This window comes from Heptranchias perlo, chromosome 35 (genome assembly GCF_035084215.1).
Source record: "Heptranchias perlo isolate sHepPer1 chromosome 35, sHepPer1.hap1, whole genome shotgun sequence".
Classification (NCBI taxonomy): Eukaryota; Metazoa; Chordata; class Chondrichthyes; order Hexanchiformes; family Hexanchidae; genus Heptranchias; species Heptranchias perlo.
Genome location: NC_090359.1, coordinates 24,895,963 through 24,917,090, shown reverse-complemented (window position 1 = coordinate 24,917,090; position 21,128 = coordinate 24,895,963). Strand labels below are relative to the sequence as shown.

The 21,128-nt window shown below is 49.2% G+C and overlaps 1 protein-coding gene across 2 annotated transcripts; it reads left to right on the top strand.

Annotated features, from left to right (window-relative positions):
* Positions 1–11,089: 11,089 nt before the first annotated feature.
* LOC137302180 (polycystin-1-like protein 3) lies at positions 11,090–19,948 on the top strand. 2 transcript variants are annotated; one of them, XM_067971843.1, is made up of 6 exons: positions 11,097–12,081; positions 13,190–13,331; positions 14,791–14,882; positions 15,622–16,203; positions 17,273–17,500; positions 18,045–19,948. In XM_067971843.1, the coding sequence occupies exons 1-6, from the start codon at positions 12,024–12,026 to the stop codon at positions 18,104–18,106; spliced, it is 1,164 nt and encodes a 387-aa protein (XP_067827944.1). In that variant the 5' UTR covers positions 11,097–12,023; the 3' UTR covers positions 18,107–19,948. The 2 variants fall into 2 exon arrangements, with proteins under 2 accessions (XP_067827945.1, XP_067827944.1); XM_067971844.1 differs by lacking the exon at positions 15,622–16,203 and having other exon boundaries at positions 11,090–12,081.
* Positions 19,949–21,128: the final 1,180 nt, after the last annotated feature.

Genomic DNA, 21,128 nt, shown 5'->3' with positions numbered 1-21,128 from the left:
ACTATATCCCTCAATCGCACCTACCCACTGTCTCACTATATCCCTCAATCACACCTACCCACTGTCTCACTATATCCCTCAATCACACCTACCCACTGTCTCACTATATCCCTCAATCACACCTACCCCCTGTCTCACTATATCCCTCAATCACACCTACCCACTGTCTCACTATATCCCTCAATCGCACCTACCCCCTGTCTCACTATATCCCTCAATCGCACCTACCCACTGTCTCACTATATCCCTCAATCACACCTACCCACTGTCTCACTATATCCCTCAATCGCACCTACCCCCTGTCTCACTATATCCCTCAATCACACCTACCCCCTGTCTCACTATATCCCTCAATCGCACCTACCCCCTGTCTCACTATATCCCTCAATCGCACCTACCCACTGTCTCACTATATCCCTCAATCGCACCTACCCCCTGTCTCACTATATCCCTCAATCGCACCTACCCACTGTCTCACTATATCCCTCAATCGCACCTACCCACTGTCTCACTATATCCCTCAATCACACCTACCCCCTGTCTCACTATATCCCTCAATCACACCTACCCACTGTCTCACTATATCCCTCAATCACACCTACCCCCTGTCTCACTATATCCCTCAATCGCACCTACCCACTGTCTCACTATATCCCTCAATCACACCTACCCCCTGTCTCACTATATCCCTCAATCGCACCTACCCACTGTCTCACTATATCCCTCAATCGCACCTACCCCCTGTCTCACTATATCCCTCAATCACACCTACCCACTGTCTCACTATATCCCTCAATCACACCTACCCCCTGTCTCACTATATCCCTCAATCGCACCTACCCCCTGTCTCACTATATCCCTCAATCACACCTACCCACTGTCTCACTATATCCCTCAATCGCACCTACCCCCTGTCTCACTATATCCCTCAATCACACCTACCCACTGTCTCACTATATCCCTCAATCACACCTACCCACTGTCTCACTATATCCCTCAATCACACCTACCCCCTGTCTCACTATATCCCTCAATCGCACCTACCCACTGTCTCACTATATCCCTCAATCGCACCTACCCCCTGTCTCACTATATCCCTCAATCACACCTACCCACTGTCTCACTATATCCCTCAATCACACCTACCCCCTGTCTCACTATATCCCTCAATCACACCTACCCACTGTCTCACTATATCCCTCAATCACACCTACCCACTGTCTCACTATATCCCTCAATCGCACCTACCCACTGTCTCACTATATCCCTCAATCGCACCTACCCCCTGTCTCACTATATCCCTCAATCACACCTACCCACTGTCTCACTATATCCCTCAATCACACCTACCCACTGTCTCACTATATCCCTCAATCGCACCTACCCACTGTCTCACTATATCCCTCAATCACACCTACCCCCTGTCTCACTATATCCCTCAATCACACCTACCCCCCTTCTCACCATATCCCTCAACCCACCTTACCCACCTTCTCACCATATCCCTCAATCCCACTACGAACCTTCTCACTGAATCTCTCAACCTCATCTCCCCACCTTCTCACTGAATCTCTCAACCCACCTACCCACCTTCTCACCATATCCCTCAACCCACCTTACCCACCTTCTCACCATATCCCTCAATCCCACCTACCCACCTTCCCACTCCACCACCTCAGGCTCTTTGCTCTCTGGAAATGCGTCTAACGGTTGCTCACACCCATCATGCCTTCTTTGGTCCCTCTGTGCCCGATCCTTCTTCTACCTGGTCTTCTCCTGGCTCCTGTCGAGACGAGTTTCATCTCTGCTGATTGCTCTGCCCTGAGCTCAGGAAACAGTTGCCTGTTACCCCGACCTGTGCAATGCCTGGTCCCAACTGATGCAGGTTCAACACATTACTGCAGGGATGTTGGAGCACGGAGGGACAAATCCTTATTTTGAATCAAAGAAGGCATGTCAAGGGCTCAAGTGCAATTAATTCTATTATATATTTATTTGCATCCTATCCTATCTGTAAAACAAAAATATCTTTAGGGCTGGATAGCTCAGTGGGTATGGGCAAGGAGGCCCTCCGTTCAGTGCCTCATCTAGATCAAGTTACCTTGTGTGACAGTAGAGGGACTACAATTGGCTTCAGTGCCCTTGGTTAGGGGGCAGGGTCGCTGCTCCTGTTCACTATGAGACAGACGCCAAGCCTGGATCAACACAAGACATAGGGGCGAGGTAACCCCAGTTCGAAAACGCATGCGGACATCGGGCCAAGCTCAGGCGCGCGGCTTGGGCGGTTGAAGGACCTGTCGACCTTTCCATGGCACGCAGGAGAAATGGGCACAGGGGGTGGGTGGGTGGGTGGTGAGGGACTGGGGATGCAGCCGACACACCTGGAACTGCACTGAAAGAATGACCTGCATTTATATAGCGCCTTTCAAAAACCTCAGGACATCCCAAAGCGCTTCACAGCCAATGAGGTACTTCATTGAAGTGCAGTCACTGTTGTAATGTAGGAGACGCGACAGACAATTAGCGCACAGCAAGATCCCACAAACAGCAATGTGGTAATGACCCAGATAAGCTGTTTTTTTAGCGATGTTGGTTGAGGGATAAATATTGGCCCCAGGACACCAGGGAGAACTCCCCCTGCTCTTCTTCCAAATACTGGCCGTGGGATCTATTTACATCCACCAGAGAGGGCAGGCAGGGCCTCGTTTAACATCCCATCTGAAAGACGGCACCTCCAACAGTGCAGCGCTTCCCCCAGTACTGCACTGGGGGGGCGTCGGCCTAGATTTTGTGCTCAAGTCTCACGGAGTGGGGCTCGAACCCATGACCTTCGGACTCAGAGGCGAGAGAGAGTGCGACCCACTGAGCCACTGACGTCGCCTGGCTGCAGCCAGCAAGGGTGGTTGGTGAATAGAATCATAGAATTGTTACATCACAGAAGGAGGCCATTCAGCCCATTGAGCCCGTACTGGCTCTGTGTAAGAGCAATCCAGTTAGTCCCATTCCCCCTCTCTTTCCCCCCGAGCCCTGCAAATTTTTTCTCTTCAAATATTTATCCAATTCCTTTTTGAAAGCCACGATTGAATCTGCTTCCACCGCCCTTTCAGGCAGCGCATTCCTGATCAAAACTACTCGCCGTGTAAAAAAGTTTTTCCTCATGTCGCCTTTGGTTCTTTTGCCAATCACCTTAAATCTGCGTCCCTCTGGTTCTCGACCCTTCCGCCAATGGGAACAGTTTCTCTTTATTCCCTTTATCTAAACCTGTCATGATTTTGAACACCTCTGTCAAATCTCCTCTCAATTGCCTGCTCTAAGGAGAACAGCCCCAGCCTCTCCACCTAACTGAAGTCCCTCATCCCTGGCGCCATTCTAGTAAATCTCCTCCGCACGTTGTGGGCAATATTAACCCTGGAGCGTTGGCAACCCTACTTACTGGTCGTACTGGTTGAGAGAGGGATCGGAGGGTAAGGGTATTAAGGGATACGGAGCAAAAGTGGGCAACGTTAACCCTCCCCTCGGATTTCCCCCTCCCAATGGAAAGGCCGGGAACGTCCGCTGCCTCCGGTTTGGGTGCGCCCCTTCCTTTATTAAAAAGAAGAACCAGCATGCGAGTGGAAAAGTGCCAAGATGTTCCCCCCCACCACCACCACTTTACGGTGGATGGTAGGTGGGCACTGCTGCCCCGTGTTGCCGACGGTGTTACTGTTCTGTTGATGAGTGTACAGGTTTTAAAACTAAACACCAAGCTTAAGTGTGGTTATGTTTGAATGCCCTTCCTGTGTACGATTGAGTCTATTTTTATAATAAAGTCTTTACAAGAATCACGTCTCCTTTTTTTTTGTTTACGTTGGCCATCGCGTCCTGTTTCATGCATCGGGCACTTCTCTCTGTACAGCCCTCACCCACACAGTCTTAGTGTAACCGATTAGGTCCCACAGTCCCTTCCATAACCCTGTAATAATAATTGTAAACAATTTTACAACACCAAGTTATAGTCCAGCAATTTTATTTTAAATTCACAAGCTTTCGGAGGCTTCCTCCTTCCTCAGGTGAACGATGTGAAAATGAAATCCTCGAAATGAAATCGCATTTATAATTCACAGAACAATGCTTGGTGAGTACAGACAGTTTTTTCAACTGCCCGTTGCCAAGGCAATCAGTGTGCAGACAGACAGGTGTTACCTGCCAGGTCTCAGAATATACAAATCACCAAAAAAAACAACAAACAAAAAAAAAGAGATAGAGAGGTAGAAACATAGAAAAGACAGCAACTGACCCGTTATATTAAAAACAGATAACATTTGTTCGCTGGTGGGGTAACGTGTAGCGTGACATGAACCCAAGATCCCGGTTGAGGCCGTCCTCATGGGTGCGGAACTTGGCTATCAATTTCTGCTCGACGATTTTGCGTTGTCGTGTGTCTCGAAGGCCGCCTTGGAGTACGCTTACCCGAAGGTCGGTGGATGAATGTCCTTGACTGCTGAAGTGTTCCCCGACTGGGAGGGAACCCTCCTGTTTGGTGATTGTTGCGCGGTGTCCGTTCATCCGTTGTCGCAGCGTCTGCATGGTCTCGCCAATGTACCATGCTCTGGGGCATCCTTTCCTGCAACGTATGAGGTAGACAACGTTGGCCGAGTCACAGGAGTATGAACTATGCACCTGGTGGGTGGTGTCCTCTCGTGTGATGGTGGTATCTGTGTCGATGATCTGGCATGTCTTGCAGAGGTTACCGTGGCAGGGTTGTGTGGTGTCGTGGACGCTGTTCTCTTGAAAGCTAGGTAATTTGCTGCGAACGATGGTCTGTTTGAGGTTGGGTGGCTGTTTAAAGGCAAGTAGTGGAGGTGTGGGGATGGCCATAGCGAGGTGTTTGTCCTCATTGATGACATGTTGATACATCTGTAATAATAAAGCACCTCACCACATCCAAATGTACCCAGAGCATTTCACACGGTGGACGACATTTGAACTTCTTTGGCGGTTGTCATGGAGACAAACACGGCAGCCATTTTTCGCACCAGCCATGCCCCACAAACTCCCAATGAGGTGAATCGGTGAGTTAAATCCTTCTTATTGGCGAGGGGTCGCCAACTCTGGTTGGACCGATTCCTGGAGGTTTCATCACATGACCTCCTCCCTTCAAGTGAGCCGTCCCCACACTCACGCCATTGGTCGCCTGACGCGTCCATCCTCGCAGCTCCCCTCCTTCCCACGGCCAATCGGAAAGCGCACAGACTCTTCGTTACCCGATTGGATGAATCTTGACTGTCAGTCAAACAGCCTTTTCTTTCTCACTTCCAAGGTTTTCAGAACTTGGAATCAGAAATGTTGAAAGACATTCTTTTTAACGCCCCAATTTTTTAAATTTCAAAATATATGTTATTTCATAAAATTTAAAGATACACACAGTTAAAGTAAAAAGGCACAATTTCAAGCAAAACAGTTCAAAGTGTTACAGTGCACATCGCACGCACTATAATCTCATTATTACAATTTTTCGAATACATTCTGTACAATACAAGGAGGGGTGGCTTTTTACGATGGCCTTTCCCCATAGAGCCTTAGCGTAGGCCGCACCTCGCCTCAGTGCGTCCCGCAGCACGTACTCCTGGACCTTGGAGTGCGCCAGTCGGCGACACTCGGTCGTGGACAGCTCCTTCAGCTGGAAGGCCAGCAGGTTTCGGACGGGCCAAAGGGCCTCCTTCACTCGAGTTGATGATCTTCCGGCCGCTGGCGATACCTGTCTCGGTGTGCGTCCCGGGGAACAGGGCGTGCAGCGCAGCGTCCTGTGTCACCGAACTGCTGGGGGATGAACCGGGACGGATACCAACGCATCTCGCTCCACACCCTCTGCGCGAGGGGGCGGCCCATCAGGAGATGGACGACGGTCTCTTCCCCGCAGCAGCCTCGAGGGCAGCTCGCGGTGGCGCTGAGATTCCGTGCGTGTTAGGAGGACCGCGCTGGGGAGGGCCTTTCTCACCACCATCCAGGCTGTGATATTTCTCCTGGTTTGTTCCCAGCCATGTCCCTGAAGACTAATCTTCAATTCCTGGAGATTCCAGGACAATCCTTTGACGACCAGGACCAGGACGGGCCAGGACCTACTCCGTTAATGGTAGGGCTTTGGGGAGAGTTATAGAACAAAGAGATCTGGGAGTACAGGTTCATAGCTCCTTGAAAGTGGAGTCACAGGTGGATAGGGTGGTGAAGAAGGCATTCGGCATGCTTGGTTTCATTGGTCAGAACATTGAATACAGGAGTTGGGATGTCTTGTTGAAGTTGTACAAGACATTAGTAAGGCCACACTTGGAATACTGTGTACAGTTCTGGTCACCCTATTATAGAATACGCCATGTTCTCCGCAGCCTTCAACATGTCATCAATGAGGACAAACACCTCGCTATGGCCATCCCCACACCTCCACTACTCGCCTTTAAACAGCCACCCAACCTCAAACAGACCATCGTTCGCAGCAAATTACCCAGCTTTCAAGAGAACAGCGTCCACGACACCACACAACCCTGCCACGGTAACCTCTGCAAGACTTGCCAGATCATCGACACAGATACCACCATCACACGAGAGGACACCACCCACCAGGTGCACGGTTCATACTCCTGTGACTCGGCCAACGTTGTCTACCTCATACGTTGCAGGAAAGGATGCCCCAGAGCATGGTACATTGGCGAGACCATGCAGACGCTGCGACAACGGATGAACGGACACCGCGCAACAATCGCCAAACAGGAGGGTTCCCTCCCAGTCGGGGAACACTTCAGCAGTCATGGACATTCATCCACCGACCTTCGGGTAAGCGTACTCCAAGGCGGCCTTCGAGACACACGACAACGCAAAATCGTCAAGCAGAAATTGATAGCCAAGTTCCGCACCCATGAGGACGGCCTCAACCGGGATCTTGGGTTCATGTCACGCTACACGTTACCCCACCAGCGAACAAATGTTATCTGTTTTTAATATAACGGGTCAGTTGCTGTCTTTTCTATGTTTCTACCTCTCTATCTCTGTTTTTTTTTTGTTTGTTGTTTTTTTTGGTGATTTGTATATTCTGAGACCTGGCAGGTAACACCTGTCTGTCTGCACACTGATTGCCTTGGCAACGGGCAGTTGAAAAAACTGTCTGTACTCACCAAGCATTGTTCTGTGAATTATAAATGCGATTTCATTTCGAGGATTTCATTTTCACATCGTTCACCTGAGGAAGGAGGAAGCCTCCGAAAGCTTGTGAATTTAAAATAAAATTGCTGGACTATAACTTGGTGTTGTAAAATTGTTTACTATTATAGAAAGGATATTATTAAACTAGAAAGAGTGCAGAAAAGATTTACCAGGATGCTACCGGGACTTGATGGTTTGACTTATAGGGAGAGGTTAGATAGACTGGGACTTTTTTCCCTGGAGAGTAGGAGGTTAAGGGGTGATCTTATAGAAGTCTATAAAATAATGAGGGGCATAGATAAGGTAGATAGTCAAAATCTTTTCCCAAAGGTAGGGGAGTCTATAACGAGGGGACATAGATTTAAGGTGAGAGGGGAGAGATACAAAAGGGTCCAGAGGGGCAATTTTTTCACTCAAAGGGTGGTGAGTGTATGGAACGAGCTGCCAGAGGCAGTAGTAGAGGCGGGTACAATTTTGTCTTTTAAAAAGCATTTGGACAGTTACATGGGTAAGATGGGTATAGAGGGATATGGGCCAAGCGCAGGCAATTGGGACTAGCTTAGTGGTATAAACTGGGCGACATGGACATGTTGGGCCGAAGGGCCTGTTTCCATGTTGTAAACTTCTATGATTCCATGATTCTATGACCCTACTTATTGGTCGTACTGGTTGAGAGAGGAAATTGAGCCAAGACATCGGGAGAACTCCCAGCTGCTTTAGGGTCAAGGAATCTTCAATGTCCACCAGAACAGGCAGGTGGGACCCTGGTTACAGGAACATAGGGAAAGGAGGAGGCCACTCAGCCCCTCGAGCCTATTCCGCCATTCGATTAGACCTGCGCCTCAACTCCATTTACTCACCGTTGCACCCTATCCCTCGATACCCTTACCCAAAAATATCTCTCAATCTTAGTCTTGAAAGCTGCAAATGACCCCCAGCATCCACAGCCTTCTGGGGACAGAGATCCAGATTTCCACTACCCTTTTGTGCGAAGAAAGTGCTTCCTGATATCACTCCCGAATGGCCCAGCTCTTGCAACAACTAGTGACTGAGTGGAGTCATGGGGGAACTCCCTACACTGCAGCAATTTGAAGAATGGGGACTTTCGCAGTCGGTGATTTGCAAAAACAAAAAATCGAGTACTTTTCCCTCGAGGCCACTCTCCTTGCGTGGCTGTGTCTGATTTCTCCACAGCACACGCCCCATTCTAGGCCGGAGTGGCACGTGCCAGGCGAGATGGTGCCAGCCTCTGCCAATCCAGCTGCTGAAAATGCCACGGGAGGTTGCCTCAATCTCTCCTCGGCCTCTTCCTCCGCACCGCGTCTCCCCTCCGACAGGTCAGGAACGGGCGCGCAGCCGTGTAACCGCGTCCCGCCTCTCCGCGTAACCGCCCCGCGCCACGAGGGGCTTGGAGCGGCGGTGCCCCGTCTCCGTCGCATTTTCCGGCACCAGAAGGGGGAATTTTAACTCCCGGCGCAAACCGGGCGGGACGGGGGTTGAAATCGAGCTGGCTCCATTTGCCGGTGCGATCCCGTTCTGCGGCAAGGTTTACCTCCGCTGCTTCTGCCGGTGGGTCTCGTTAACAAACACTAATCTTCGGGGTCGTACGGTCCACGCAGTAAGACCCGACGGAGAAGTGGAGACTCCAAAGGGTATGTTCGAACCTTATCTCTGTGAGGCCAGGAGGAGCTGGAGGGCTGCTCCTGGTCCCACAAGAAATGTCAGGGCCGCTGCTGCCCATGGCTACCCCCCACCACGCTCCCCCCACCTCCAGACACAACCGAACCCCTGGACCCAACTGACCTGAATGTAAATGTGACCCAAAAATTTGGCCAGGCCTCTAATGAAGATTCCTGGGTGGGCGGCCTGCAAATTCTGCTGGTTAAAACACCCCCGCAAGGGTCAGCAATAACTGTGGTAAAGAAATAGAAGATCCCTCTACAGTGACCCATCAAACACTCCCAGGGCAGGTACAGGGTTAGATACAGAGTAAAGCTCCCTCTACACTGTCCCATCAAACACTCACAGGGCAGGTACAGGGTTAGATACAGAGTAAAGCTCCCTCTACACTGTTCAATCAATGCACCTCAGCCCCAGAAGGTCACCCTCTCTTGTACCCGTGTACATTTCTCGCACCAGCCATCCTGTGGGTGTCGTCGGTTTGGCAGAAATTACGAGCAATTTTGTGCTGTGGTCACTTGGCTGCTACAAATTGTGTTGAGACTCCCTTAACTGATTTCATGTTGGAACCATTCATTCCACCTCACCAAATCCTTTATTCCTACCTATCCACCTCCTCACCAAATTCCTCAACCCCATCCATCCACCTCCTCACCAAATCCTTCAATCCCATCCATCCACCTCCTCACCAAATTCCTCAACCCCATCCATCCACCTCCTCACCAAATTCCTCAACCCCATCCATCCACCTCCTCACCAAATTCCTCAACCCCATCCATCCACCTCCTCACCAAATTCCTCAACCCCATCCATCCACCTCCTCACCAAATTCCTCAATCCCATCCATCCACCTCCTCACCAAATTCCTCCACCCCCAATGACAGACCTAATCTCTTAATCCCACCTAAACACCTCCTCCCCAAACACCTCATTCACCAAATCATTCATTTCCATCTGTTCTCCTACCGACCAAACCCCTGAATCCCACCTACCGACCAAACCCCTGAATCTCACCTACCCACTAAACCCCTCAATCCCATCTACCCACTAAACCCCTCAATCCCATCTACCCACTAAACTCCTCAATCCCATCTACCCACTAAACTCCTCAATCCCAACTACCGACCAAACCCCTCAATCCCACCTACCCACCAAACCCCTCAATCCCATCTCCAGAACAAATCCATTCCACGTTCAGAATCATATCTAGTTGTCCCTTGAACCTATTAGTGCCGGTCACTCAGAACAATCCCACCTTCTCACCATGTCCTTAAACCCACCTCCCCACCTCATCCTTAAACCCACCTCCCACCTCATCCTTAAACCCACCTCCCACCTCATCCTTAAACCCACCTCCCACCTCATCCTTAAACCCACCTCCCACCTCATCCTTAAACCCACCTCCCCACCTCATCCTTAAACCCACCTCCCACCTCATCCTTAAACCCACCTCCCACCTCATCCTTAAACCCACCTCCCCACCTCATCCTTAAACCCACCTCCCACCTCATCCTTAAACCCACCTCCCACCTCATCCTTAAACCCACCTCCCACCTCATCCTTAAACCCACCTCCCACCTCATCCTTAAACCCACTTCCCCACCTCCTCCTTAAACCCACCTCCCACTTCCCCACCTCATCCTTAAACCCACCTCCCACTTCCCCACCTCCTCCTTAAACCCACCTCCCACTTCCCCACCTCATCCTTAAACCCACCTCCCACTTCCCCACCTCATCCTTAAACCCACCTCCCACTTCCCCACCTCCTCCTTAAACCCACTTCCCCACCTCCTCCTTAAACCCACCTCCCCACCTCCCACCTCATCCTTAAACCCACCTCCCACCTCCCCACCTCATTCTAAAACCCACCTTATCCTTAAACCCACCTCCCCAATTTCTCACCAAATTCTGAAAACCCCGATTGACCATTCTCCACTCTCAGTCTTTTATCCCATCTCCAATATTTTTTATAACTAATAAATGAATGAGCTCAAAGAAAGTAAAAAAACACGTAATGTTTTTTTTATCCCCTAGGATTTTCCTCATGTGATGCTGGCAGCCGTGTCCCGTCGTTTACCTTTAATTCCCGGAAACTCCCTGTGATTATCCGAAGATTGGCAAAGTTACCCTGTCACTGGCTGTGAATTTGGAGGGAATGGAATTTCCGTGAGTAACGGAAACCCCCCTGGGGCGAGGCTCTCTTTCGGCTCATTTGTTCGAGAGCAGGGTGGCGTGATTCAACCCACCTCCTGCTATAAATGGACAACACGAGATAACTCTCCTGAATGAGTGAGTCAGGCAGCGTTTAGAACAGGCTCACGCCTCTGGTACAGGCAGGAGTTTTATTACAAGTGCAGAAGGAGAGGGGAGTGGCTCCTGGGATTTGGGACTCAGTATCGTGACTCTCAGAGTCTGGAGTCTGCTTTTCCCTGTGATTGGAGACTCTCTGTGTCTGCACTCTCTATCTGTGTCTGGAGTCTGCTTTTCCCTGTGATTGGGGACTCTCTGTGTCTGCACTCTCTATCTGTGTCTGGAGTCTGCTTTTCCCTGTGATTGGGGACTCTCTGTGTCTGCACTCTCTATCTGTGTCTGGAGTCTGCTTTTCCCTGTGATTGGGGACTCTCTGTGCCTGCACTCTCTATCTGTGTCTGGAGTCTGCTTTTCCCTGTGATTGGAGACTCTCTGTGTCTGCACTCTCTATCTGTGTCTGGAGTCTGCTTTTCCCTGAGATTGGGGACTCTCTGTGTCTGCACTCTCTATCTGTGTCTGGAGTCTGCTTTTCCCTGAGATTGGGGACTCTCTGTGTCTGCACTCTGTATCTGTGTCTGGAGTCTCCTTTTGCCTGAGATTGGAGACTCTCTGTGTCTGCACTCTCTTGTGTCTGGAGTCTGCTTTTGCCTGAGATTGGGGACTCTCTGTGTCTGCACTCTCTATCTGTGTCTGAAGTCTCTTGTGTCTGGAGTCTGCTTTTCCCTGAGATTGGGGACTCTCTGTGTCTGCACTCTCTATCTGTGTCTGGAGTCTGCTTTTCCCTGTGATTGGGGACTCTCTGTGTCTGCACTCTCTATCTGTGTCTGAAGTCTCTTGTGTCTGGAGTCTGCTTTTCCCTGAGATTGGGGACTCTCTCTCTCTCTCTGGTGTCTGGACTCTTATCTTCTCCTCTCTCGGCGATGGACCCTCCTCACCGGACTCTGCTCCTCTGCCTTTTGCTCTGCTCCTGGGTCGCGGGTAAGTTTCTCCTAAAGCAGTGTGAGTGTTTCAGTTCAGCCCTGTCCAGACCCGGACCACTAAGCCCCGGCGGCCCGGTAGCACTGAGAGGGAGCGGAGCGGAGTGGGTGGTGGATGCAAGGGGCGACCCGGGACTGTCGGGGGGAGGCAGGGGGGAGTTGATCTGAAGACCCTCCTGGGGGGGGGGGGGGGGGGAGAGAGAGCGAAACAGACCCGGGATTAGAGACCAGAATGGATAAAAGGGGACTGGGATTTGGGTCCCAGAGGCGATGGGAATCAGACAGTTAAAGGACAGAGATTCCGCTAGTTCAGTGCTACAGATGCAAACCCCAGGTATAGAAATTAACTTCCATTTATTCAACTAGTTTATTAAAAAAATTAAGAGTTTTATAAAATTCACAGGTTCGAGGAGTTGCTAAATAAAGTTTCAGTGCAGTTACCACGCTGTTATCCATCTGTATTTTGGGTGACTAGGTTTCTGTAGGATGTGCCACTTCATCCACCCCCCTCTCTCCCTCTCTCTCTCTTTCCCCCCCCCCCCCCATTGGGATACCGCAGGCTTATTGAGGAGAGGAGAATGAACACTGAAAATAAGCCAGGATTCTGCTCCTGCTTCCCTCCGACTGCCCTCCCCGCTCTGGCTGTGGAGGACGAACAGGCTTGGGTTGGGATGTGATGCCCGGCACAGTCGAATTGCCCGCCCTGCCACTTGCCCGGCTGCAGACTCCAAAGTAACTATCCCCGAACACGGCTGAGCGTTTACGTCTAGGGGGGGGGGGGGTTAATATTATTCAAAAGGGCACCTTTTCGACAGACAGAAACTTCTTTGTTGCCCCTTTTAATTGAAGACAGTGCCCCTTTAAGAGTGCAGATGGTTTATTGCAGAAAGGGATCCTCCCAATTCGAAGTTGCTTGATTTAAATTATTTGATCATTCAATTTCTTTAGCATAAAAACACAAATTTGACCCATCAGGCGAAGGCTGTGAGCGTAGCAACAGATAAGAGGGAAAAACCCTTCATTGTGAAGCTTTGCTTGGATCTGGCTTTTGCTCAATGACAGACAGACCGGTGAGTGACTGACACATTGTGTGTGTGCTTTATTCACAGTGTTCAGTAACCGACTCTCGGGGAATGCGGGGGTCACCTGCTGTCAGCGGATTCTACAATCCCAGCTTTCCAAAGCTCAGTTGAAAGTACTGAAAAGCTACGTGCATTTGCCGAGTCATGCAGCCTGCTCCGAGTATCTGCAGTAAGTACCGAGCTGTGTATTTAAATTATGCTCATCGTGGTGCGGTGAGGTCTGAGAGATTACTTCGAGCTGTGTGACACTGGGGGTCCAGTACTGGTGGATGCAGGTCTGTCACTGTATAACACTGGGGTACAGTACTGGTGGATACAGGTCTGTCACTGTATAACACTGGGGTACAGTACTGGTGGGTACAGGTCTGTCACTGTATAACACTGGGGTACAGTACTGGTGGGTACAGGTCTGTCACTGTATAACACTGGGGTACAGTTCTGGTGGGTACAGGTCTGTCACTGTATAACACTGGGGTACAGTACTGGTGAGTACAGGTCCCTCACTGTATAACATGGGTACAGTACTGGTGGGTACAGGTCTGTCACTGTTTTACACTGGGGTACAGTACTGGTGGGTACAGGTCTGTCACTGTATAACACTGGGGTACAGTACTGGTGGGTACAGGTCTGTCACTGTTTTACACTGGGGTACAGTACTGGTGGGTACAGGTCTGTCACTGTATAACACTGGGGTACAGTACTGGGGAGTACAGGTCTGTCACTGTATAACACTGGGGTACAGTACTGGTGGGTACAGGTCCCTCACTGTATAACACTGGGGTACAGTACTGGTGGGTACAGGTCTGTCACTGTATAACACTGGGGTACAGTACTGGGGAGTACAGGTCTGTCACTGTATAACACTGGGGTACAGTACTGGTGGGTACAGGTCCCTCACTGTATAACACTGGGGTACAGTACTGGTGGGTACAGGTCTGTCACTTGCAGTGGGAGCAATTTGAAGTGTTGAGTTAAATAATAAGCTGTTAAGGATATTTCCTCTGAGCTACAGTATCAGGACAGGGAGTAGAGCTGCTGGTTTGTGGTGTGTGCTGGGGACGTGTTTGAGGGTCTTGTCATCACATGTTGGTCCAGTGGGCTTCCCTCAACCCTCAGTCAACACCAAACAGGACATATTTCATCTTCATTGGCGTTTATTAGGAACAAGAGTCGGCCATTCAGCCCATCGAGAGCGTTCCGCCATCAATGAGATCATGGCTGATCTGTACCTCAACTCCATTTACCTGTCTTTTGCTCCCTATCCCTCGATACCCTTACCCAACAGAAATTTATCAATCTCAGTCTCTCCACCTCCAAATGACCCCCAGCATCCACAGCCTTTTGGGGGGGAGAGAGAGATCCAGATTTTTTACCACCCTTAGTGTGAAAGAGTGTTTCCTGATTTCGCTCCTGAATGGCCCGTCTCGAACTTTAAGATTTTTCCCCCTTGCTCTTGATCGCCCCCCACCAGAGGAAATAGTTTCTCCGTATCTACCCCATCGAATCCATTTTAAACGCCTCGATCAGATCACCCCTCGATCGTCTATACCCCAGAGAATACAAGCCTTTATTGACCTGTTGCCTTTTCAGAATTCAGTTTGTGACGAATTTATTTCTGATTTTCGCAGATTTACCACGTACGCGGGACAGAGCTTCTGCGTGTCGCTGAGAGAGGGCTGGGTGCAGGAAATGAAAGACACTGTCGATTCCCGATCCAAAGGTGAGAATCTCGGGCCCACTTTGACCACCATTGGTCCCGGTCGCAGATTTAATCGGAACGGTTTAGCAACAAGTGAATTGGAGCCTGGTTTAGGAACACTGTTTCTCAAATCACACTACAGGAGCCTACAAGGGCCAAACATCCATTTCGGACACTTTCCTGTTTGTACAAGTGCGATAGTTTGCACCTTTACGATTAGGGTTGCCAACCCTGCATGTCTTTTTAGTGCCCCTGCGATTTTTCTCCCCGGGTTTGTGTCTTGGAGATTAATCTTCAATTCCAGGAGACTCCAGGACAATCCTGGAGGGTTGGCGACCCTAAACTCAGCATGTCAGTGCCTCAGAATGGGAGGGGGGGGGTGGGGGTTGGTGGGGAAGTGGGGACCAAATTAGGGAGAGGGGACAACTAGCCTTTCCAGACTCCTGTAATGCGTCACCTGCCGGTTAACAGTCGCAGTGGATTAAAGTAATTCATTGCTCGAAGTTTCAATGCAATAGCGTACTACTTATTATTAGGGTTCACTGCTCCGCTCTTCTTAAAGAGGGAATTGCGGGCCACTGAATTGAGTCCTAGGCCGCTAGCCATCCCATCAACCGGAAAAAGAAGTGTTTCATTTTCTAGAGTTGCTGAATTTACCGTGTTGAAAGGACTCGATTTTTGTCCTTTGATGCTCCTTGAAGATATAGCATGCAAATGTCCACAAATTGTTGACCTGACGACAAATATTTTGCGGCCTCAGGTCCGACTGCAAAAGACAGACCGTCCACGGGCTCCCAAACCGGTGCAAAAGAGCAAGCTGAAATCAGAAAAGGAACTCCTCGTCCAGCACCTGTTTCTACATCAGCTACACAAGGCCATAAAGAAACCCGAACATCCAGCTCCTCCGTCACAGCTCTCCCTGGGCAAGAGAGAACCCCTGCCCTTCCATCAATGCCACCTTCTCCTACATCAGCACCACAAGGCCATAAAGCAACCCCATCATCCAGCTCCTCCGTCACAGCTCTCCACGGGCAAGAGAGAACCCCTGCCCTTCCATCAATGCCACCTTCTCCTACATCAGCACCACAAGGCCATAAAGCAACCCCATCATCCAGCTCCTCCGTCACAGCTCTCCACGGGCAAGAGAGAACCACAACCCTTCAGTCAACACCTCGTCCTTTCACCAGAGCCTTGTTGCCTCCACAAGAGGATGTGGGAACAAGAGAAACAACGAAAGAAACACCGGGAACCAGTCTTCATCCAGGGAGTATTGTAGTCACATCCCGACCAAACAAACACGAGGAAGGAGAGGACAAAACTACAGGATTCACCTACAATCCCAGTAAGAATCATTTTCTGCTGTGTATGTTTGAGAATAACAGCTCCTGTGTGTATTGTAGATATTATAGAATCATACAGCACAGAAGGGGGTTATTCTGGGCAACGCACATTAGGAAGGATATATTGGCCTTGGATGGAGTGCAGCGCAGATTCAACAGAATGTCACCAGGGCTCCAAGGGTTAGATTATGTCCAGTGATTACATAAAGTGGGCTTGTATTCCCTGGAATATAGAAGGTTAAGAGGTGGTCTGATTGAGATTTTTAGGATTTTGAAAGGAATTGATAGGGTAGATAGAGAGAAACTTTTTCCGCTGGTGGGGAAAGTCTAGGACAAGGGGACGTAACCTCAAAATCAGGGCCAGGCCATCAGGAGAGAAGTTAGGAAACACTTCTCCACGCAAAGTGGTGATAGAAGTGAGGAACCCTCTCCCACAGAAAGCAGTAGATACTATCTCGATTAATAATTTTAAACCTGAGATCGATAGATTTTTGCCAGCCGTGGGTATTAAGGATATGGAGCTGAGACGGGTAGATGCGGAGTTAGGATACAGATCAGCCGTGATCTCATTGAATGGCGGAACAGGCTCGAGGGGCTGAATGGCCTCCTCCTGTTCCTATGTTTACCATTCGGCCCATCCTGCCTGTGCCGGCTCTTTGAAAGATTAATCCCACTCCCCCCTGCTCTTCCCCCACAGCCCTGCAATTTTTCCCCTTCAAATATTTTTCCAATTCCCTTTTGAAAGTTACTATTGAATCTGCTTCCACTGCCCTTTCAGGCAGCGCGTTCCAGATCGTCACAACTCGCTGCGTTTTAAAAAAAAATCTCCTCCTCTCTCCTCCTGGTTCTTTTGCCAATTATCTTAAATCTGTGTCCTCTGGTTACCGACCCTCCTGCCACTGGAAAGAGTTTCTCCTTATCAAAATGTTTTATGTGTGAATAACTGTAATAGCATTCCACTTGCAAAGCAAGTTCTACACAAGTTACCAGCAAGATTCAGTCTGTTTATTGAAAGAGTTTTGTCTGACAATAATTAGATTTTAAAACCAATTTGCATTGGTGTTTTAACAGGCTCCACCATGACAGCACATGGAGGCCCGAGACAAGGCGATCAGGTCGAGCCTCAGGTTGGAATCGGCCTGTATCCCGGAGACTCCGACAAGGAACGTGGATCCTCGGGAGAGGCGGATCGGGCCACAAAGGGCCAATGGCTGAAGTTGGGCCTGATCCTAGTGACTGCCGTTCTGCTCCTCGCTGCTGCCATCGCCCTCGTGAGCGTCAAGTTAAAGAAAAGACCAGGTGGGCTAACGAGAGAGACACTGTCCCACGTTCAGTCCCTCTGTGAATGTAGGGAGGGAACGAGGTGGGAGGCCGAGCTTCTCGCAGAATTAAAATAAAAAGTCCTTTACGTGGGGATAGCGAGGCCAACTGGCAGTGGATGGGCGGCTTACTAGGAGCGGGAATGGCAAGTGTTTGGATTCGGCCCATCTAGCCTCTGCTGGCTCTTTCCCTTTTGAAAAGTCCCTATTGAATCTGCTTCCACCACCCTCTCTGACAGCGCGCTCCAAATCATAACCACTCGCTGTGTTTAAAGTGTTTACATTTTTGCATAGAATTGTGTTTTGAAGAAGTTTGATTCAGTTGTTTACGGTTAATGGTCCTGTTGTAAAGTGTTTTTTTTTCCCCTGTTTTTTTATTGCTGTTAGTGCTTGTCACAGACTGAGAGCTGGAAATAACTTTATAAAAAGTCAGCCCAGGGGGCAGGCAGACGTTTCCCGGGGTCTGCCAACAGTCTAAGGGTTAAATTGCGGACTTTAACGTCAAACTTTTGTGTTTTGTTTAGCTGTTGTGGTTGAACTCATCCGATACAGCGCATACAGCGATGCTCGGGATGGAGCTGTTTGAGGAGCAAAGGCAGCGTAAAGCAGGAAGATTTAACGAACTGGAGGACCACTCGTGTGGGCAAACAGATGGACCTTTACCATACTCGATCGTCAGTGGCTGAGCAAAGCAGCAATCGGCGCGAAGAACAGGGAGTCGTTCAAATAGGCCGAGCCATTTTGGAAGACTTTTGGACAAAGTGATTCAGGAAAGTCTTTTGTAGGTGCATTGGGCCAATATCGTAAGATCTGTGCACCTTACTCTCTTTCCCCCTCCTCAGACTTACTTCTGGAGGAGTTGTTTAAAGGGCGTGTTTACTAGATCCGTCCAGAAGAACGTCCAGTGGGTGGGACGCTTTGGTGCGACTCGTTTCTCCGCTCCGCGTTGAACTTAATTTTCGTTCTTTTACCCGAGGGTGGGGGGTGACTTTACGGGCAGCCTTCGTGCCCCCTTTATCACCCCCTCTTTCCCCCCCCCCCCCCCCCCCCCCCATCCCCAAGTGGTTCCACTACTACCATTCGCAAAATGCCACTCTCCAAGCTCGGAACTACCACGCAGGGCAGGGGGGGGCAGAGCGGGAGGAGTACTGTGGGAAGCAACCGACCGAAAGTAGCCGAGGAACCAGAGGGCGCAGCCACCCAGGCCGTGAGGAGCTATTGTGTTCATCGAGGCAACCGAACTGAATCCCACGGTCGAATAGCGCCAGAAATCAGTGCGTTTTTGCATCATTTGTACTGTTTGTTATTTTTTACCTGTTCGATTTATTGTCTGTGGACAGTCCCAACACCGGGGTGATTTAAAGGGTCAGCGACGTCTGATCTAGGAGATGCCGATAGACTTCAGCTCACCCTGTCAGCTCACCTCTGCTGTGTTCCGAAGGCTTCGTATACTGGCTTGTTATTTGTATCGGAATCAAATGCTGAAGGGGAAATATTGTTAAAGCAGCACATGACAGGGAGTCCTGGAATGGGGCAGTGAGACCTGAGGGGCTTGTTTAATATTCAGGGTCTGACAAGCTAGACTTGAGCAGATGTGTGCACACATACCGAGACACAGACAGACAGACAGACAGACAGATGCGGGCATACTGACTGATATATACACACAGGACAGAGAGAGAGACACACACACACGCAGGCATACTGACTGATATATACACAGGACAGAGACACAATCATGTACACACACAGGGTCGTACTGACAGATATATACACACAGGACAGAGACACAATCATGTACACACACAGGGTTGTACTGACAGATATATACACACAGGACAGAGACACAATCATGTACACACACAGGGTCATACTGACAGATATACACAGGAAGCAATCACAAGATACAGACACAGGGATCCTATCTCCTGACTTATAAAGTCCCCTTTTTGGGAGAGGCCTTTTATTATCAGGTCCACACTAACCTGCTATTTTCTGTTACACTTAGTTGGTTCAAGGTTGTTTCTATAGGTCACAGCCTGTGGTAACCGTGTAGCCTGTTCTACCGGGTCACAATAATTGTGATCACCCCCACCCCCACCCCCCTCCCAATGGTACCTTCTTCTTGAAAGGCTGCTTTTTACTGATTTCATTTTATTGAAGTATTCAAACCTCATAACTTTTATTTTTGACCAGTTTATTTAAGATTGGTTTTTACAACCATGATATTGAAATGATTTGACGTGAATTTGTCTTTTAAAGCTACTGTAAAGATGTGTCTTAAATGGTCACAGACTGCACTGTTCTCTTATTAATAAAGATCCTTGGGGAAAGGCAGCATCACTCTCTGTTTTGAATATACTCAATGACTGAGCCTCCACAGCCCTCTGTGTTAGAGAATTCCAAAGATTCACCACCCTCTGAGTGAAGAAATTCCTCCTCATCTCAGTCCTAAATGGCCCACCCTTTATTCTGAGACTGTGACCCCTGGTTCTAGACTCTCCAGCCAGGGGAAACATCCTCCCTGCATCTACCCGGTCAAGCCCTGTAAGAATTTTGTATGTTTCAATGAGATCCCCTCTTATTCTTCGAGACTCTAGAGAATATAAGCCCATTCTACTCAATCTCTCCCCATATGACAATCCCACCATTCCAGGAATCAGTCTGGTGAACCTTCGTTGCACTCCCTCTATGGCAAGTATATCCTTTCTTAGGTAAGGAGACCAAAATTGTACACAATACTCCAGGCGCGGTCTCACCAAGGCCCTATATAATTGCAGTAAGACATCTTTACTCCTGTACTCAAATCCTCTTGAAATAAAGGCCAACAATTACATTAATTAAACTGTTCCCTATCCCTAAATTCTCACTGACTGATTTGACAGCTGTTTTGTATTTTTGACTCAATTAAAAAATTCTGATTGCGCCCCATTTATTCCTGTTTGAATCAGAGTCAACATAAGAAGTAGGAGCAGGAGTAGGGCCATTCGGCCCCTCAAACCTGTTCTGCCTTTCAATAAGATCAGGGCCGATCTTTAAGCTGATTCAACAAAAAGCTGATTGGAATTGTTCCCATCAGATAATTTTTAATAACGTATATTGAGACTAGTCTGCTCAATCCTAGTGCAACTTAAGAAACCCATTTCATAAATTATATAAATTTATCAGCCAACATAACATTAAATTGTTACAATTATCCATTATTTTGTGCATTTGTTCTGTTTGTTCTATACCCCGATTAATGTTTTCTAAAAAGACGTTCTATTCCATAGAACCACAGAAAAGATACAGCACAGAAGGGGGCCATTTGGCCCATCGTGTCCATGCCGGCTAGAAGAACAACCAGGTGCCCATTCTAATCCCACCTTCCAGCACCCGGTCCGTAGCCCTGCAGCTTACAGCACTTTAGGTGCAGGCCCAGGTACTTTTTAAAAGAGTTGAGGGTCCCTGCCTCTACCACCAATTCAGGCAGTGAATTCCATACACCCACCACCCTCTGGGTAAAAAAGTTTTTCCTCATGTCCCCTCTAATCCTTCCATCAATCAGCTTAAATCGATGTCCTCTAGTTCTTGAACTCTCCGCTAGGGGAAACAGGTACTTCCTGTCT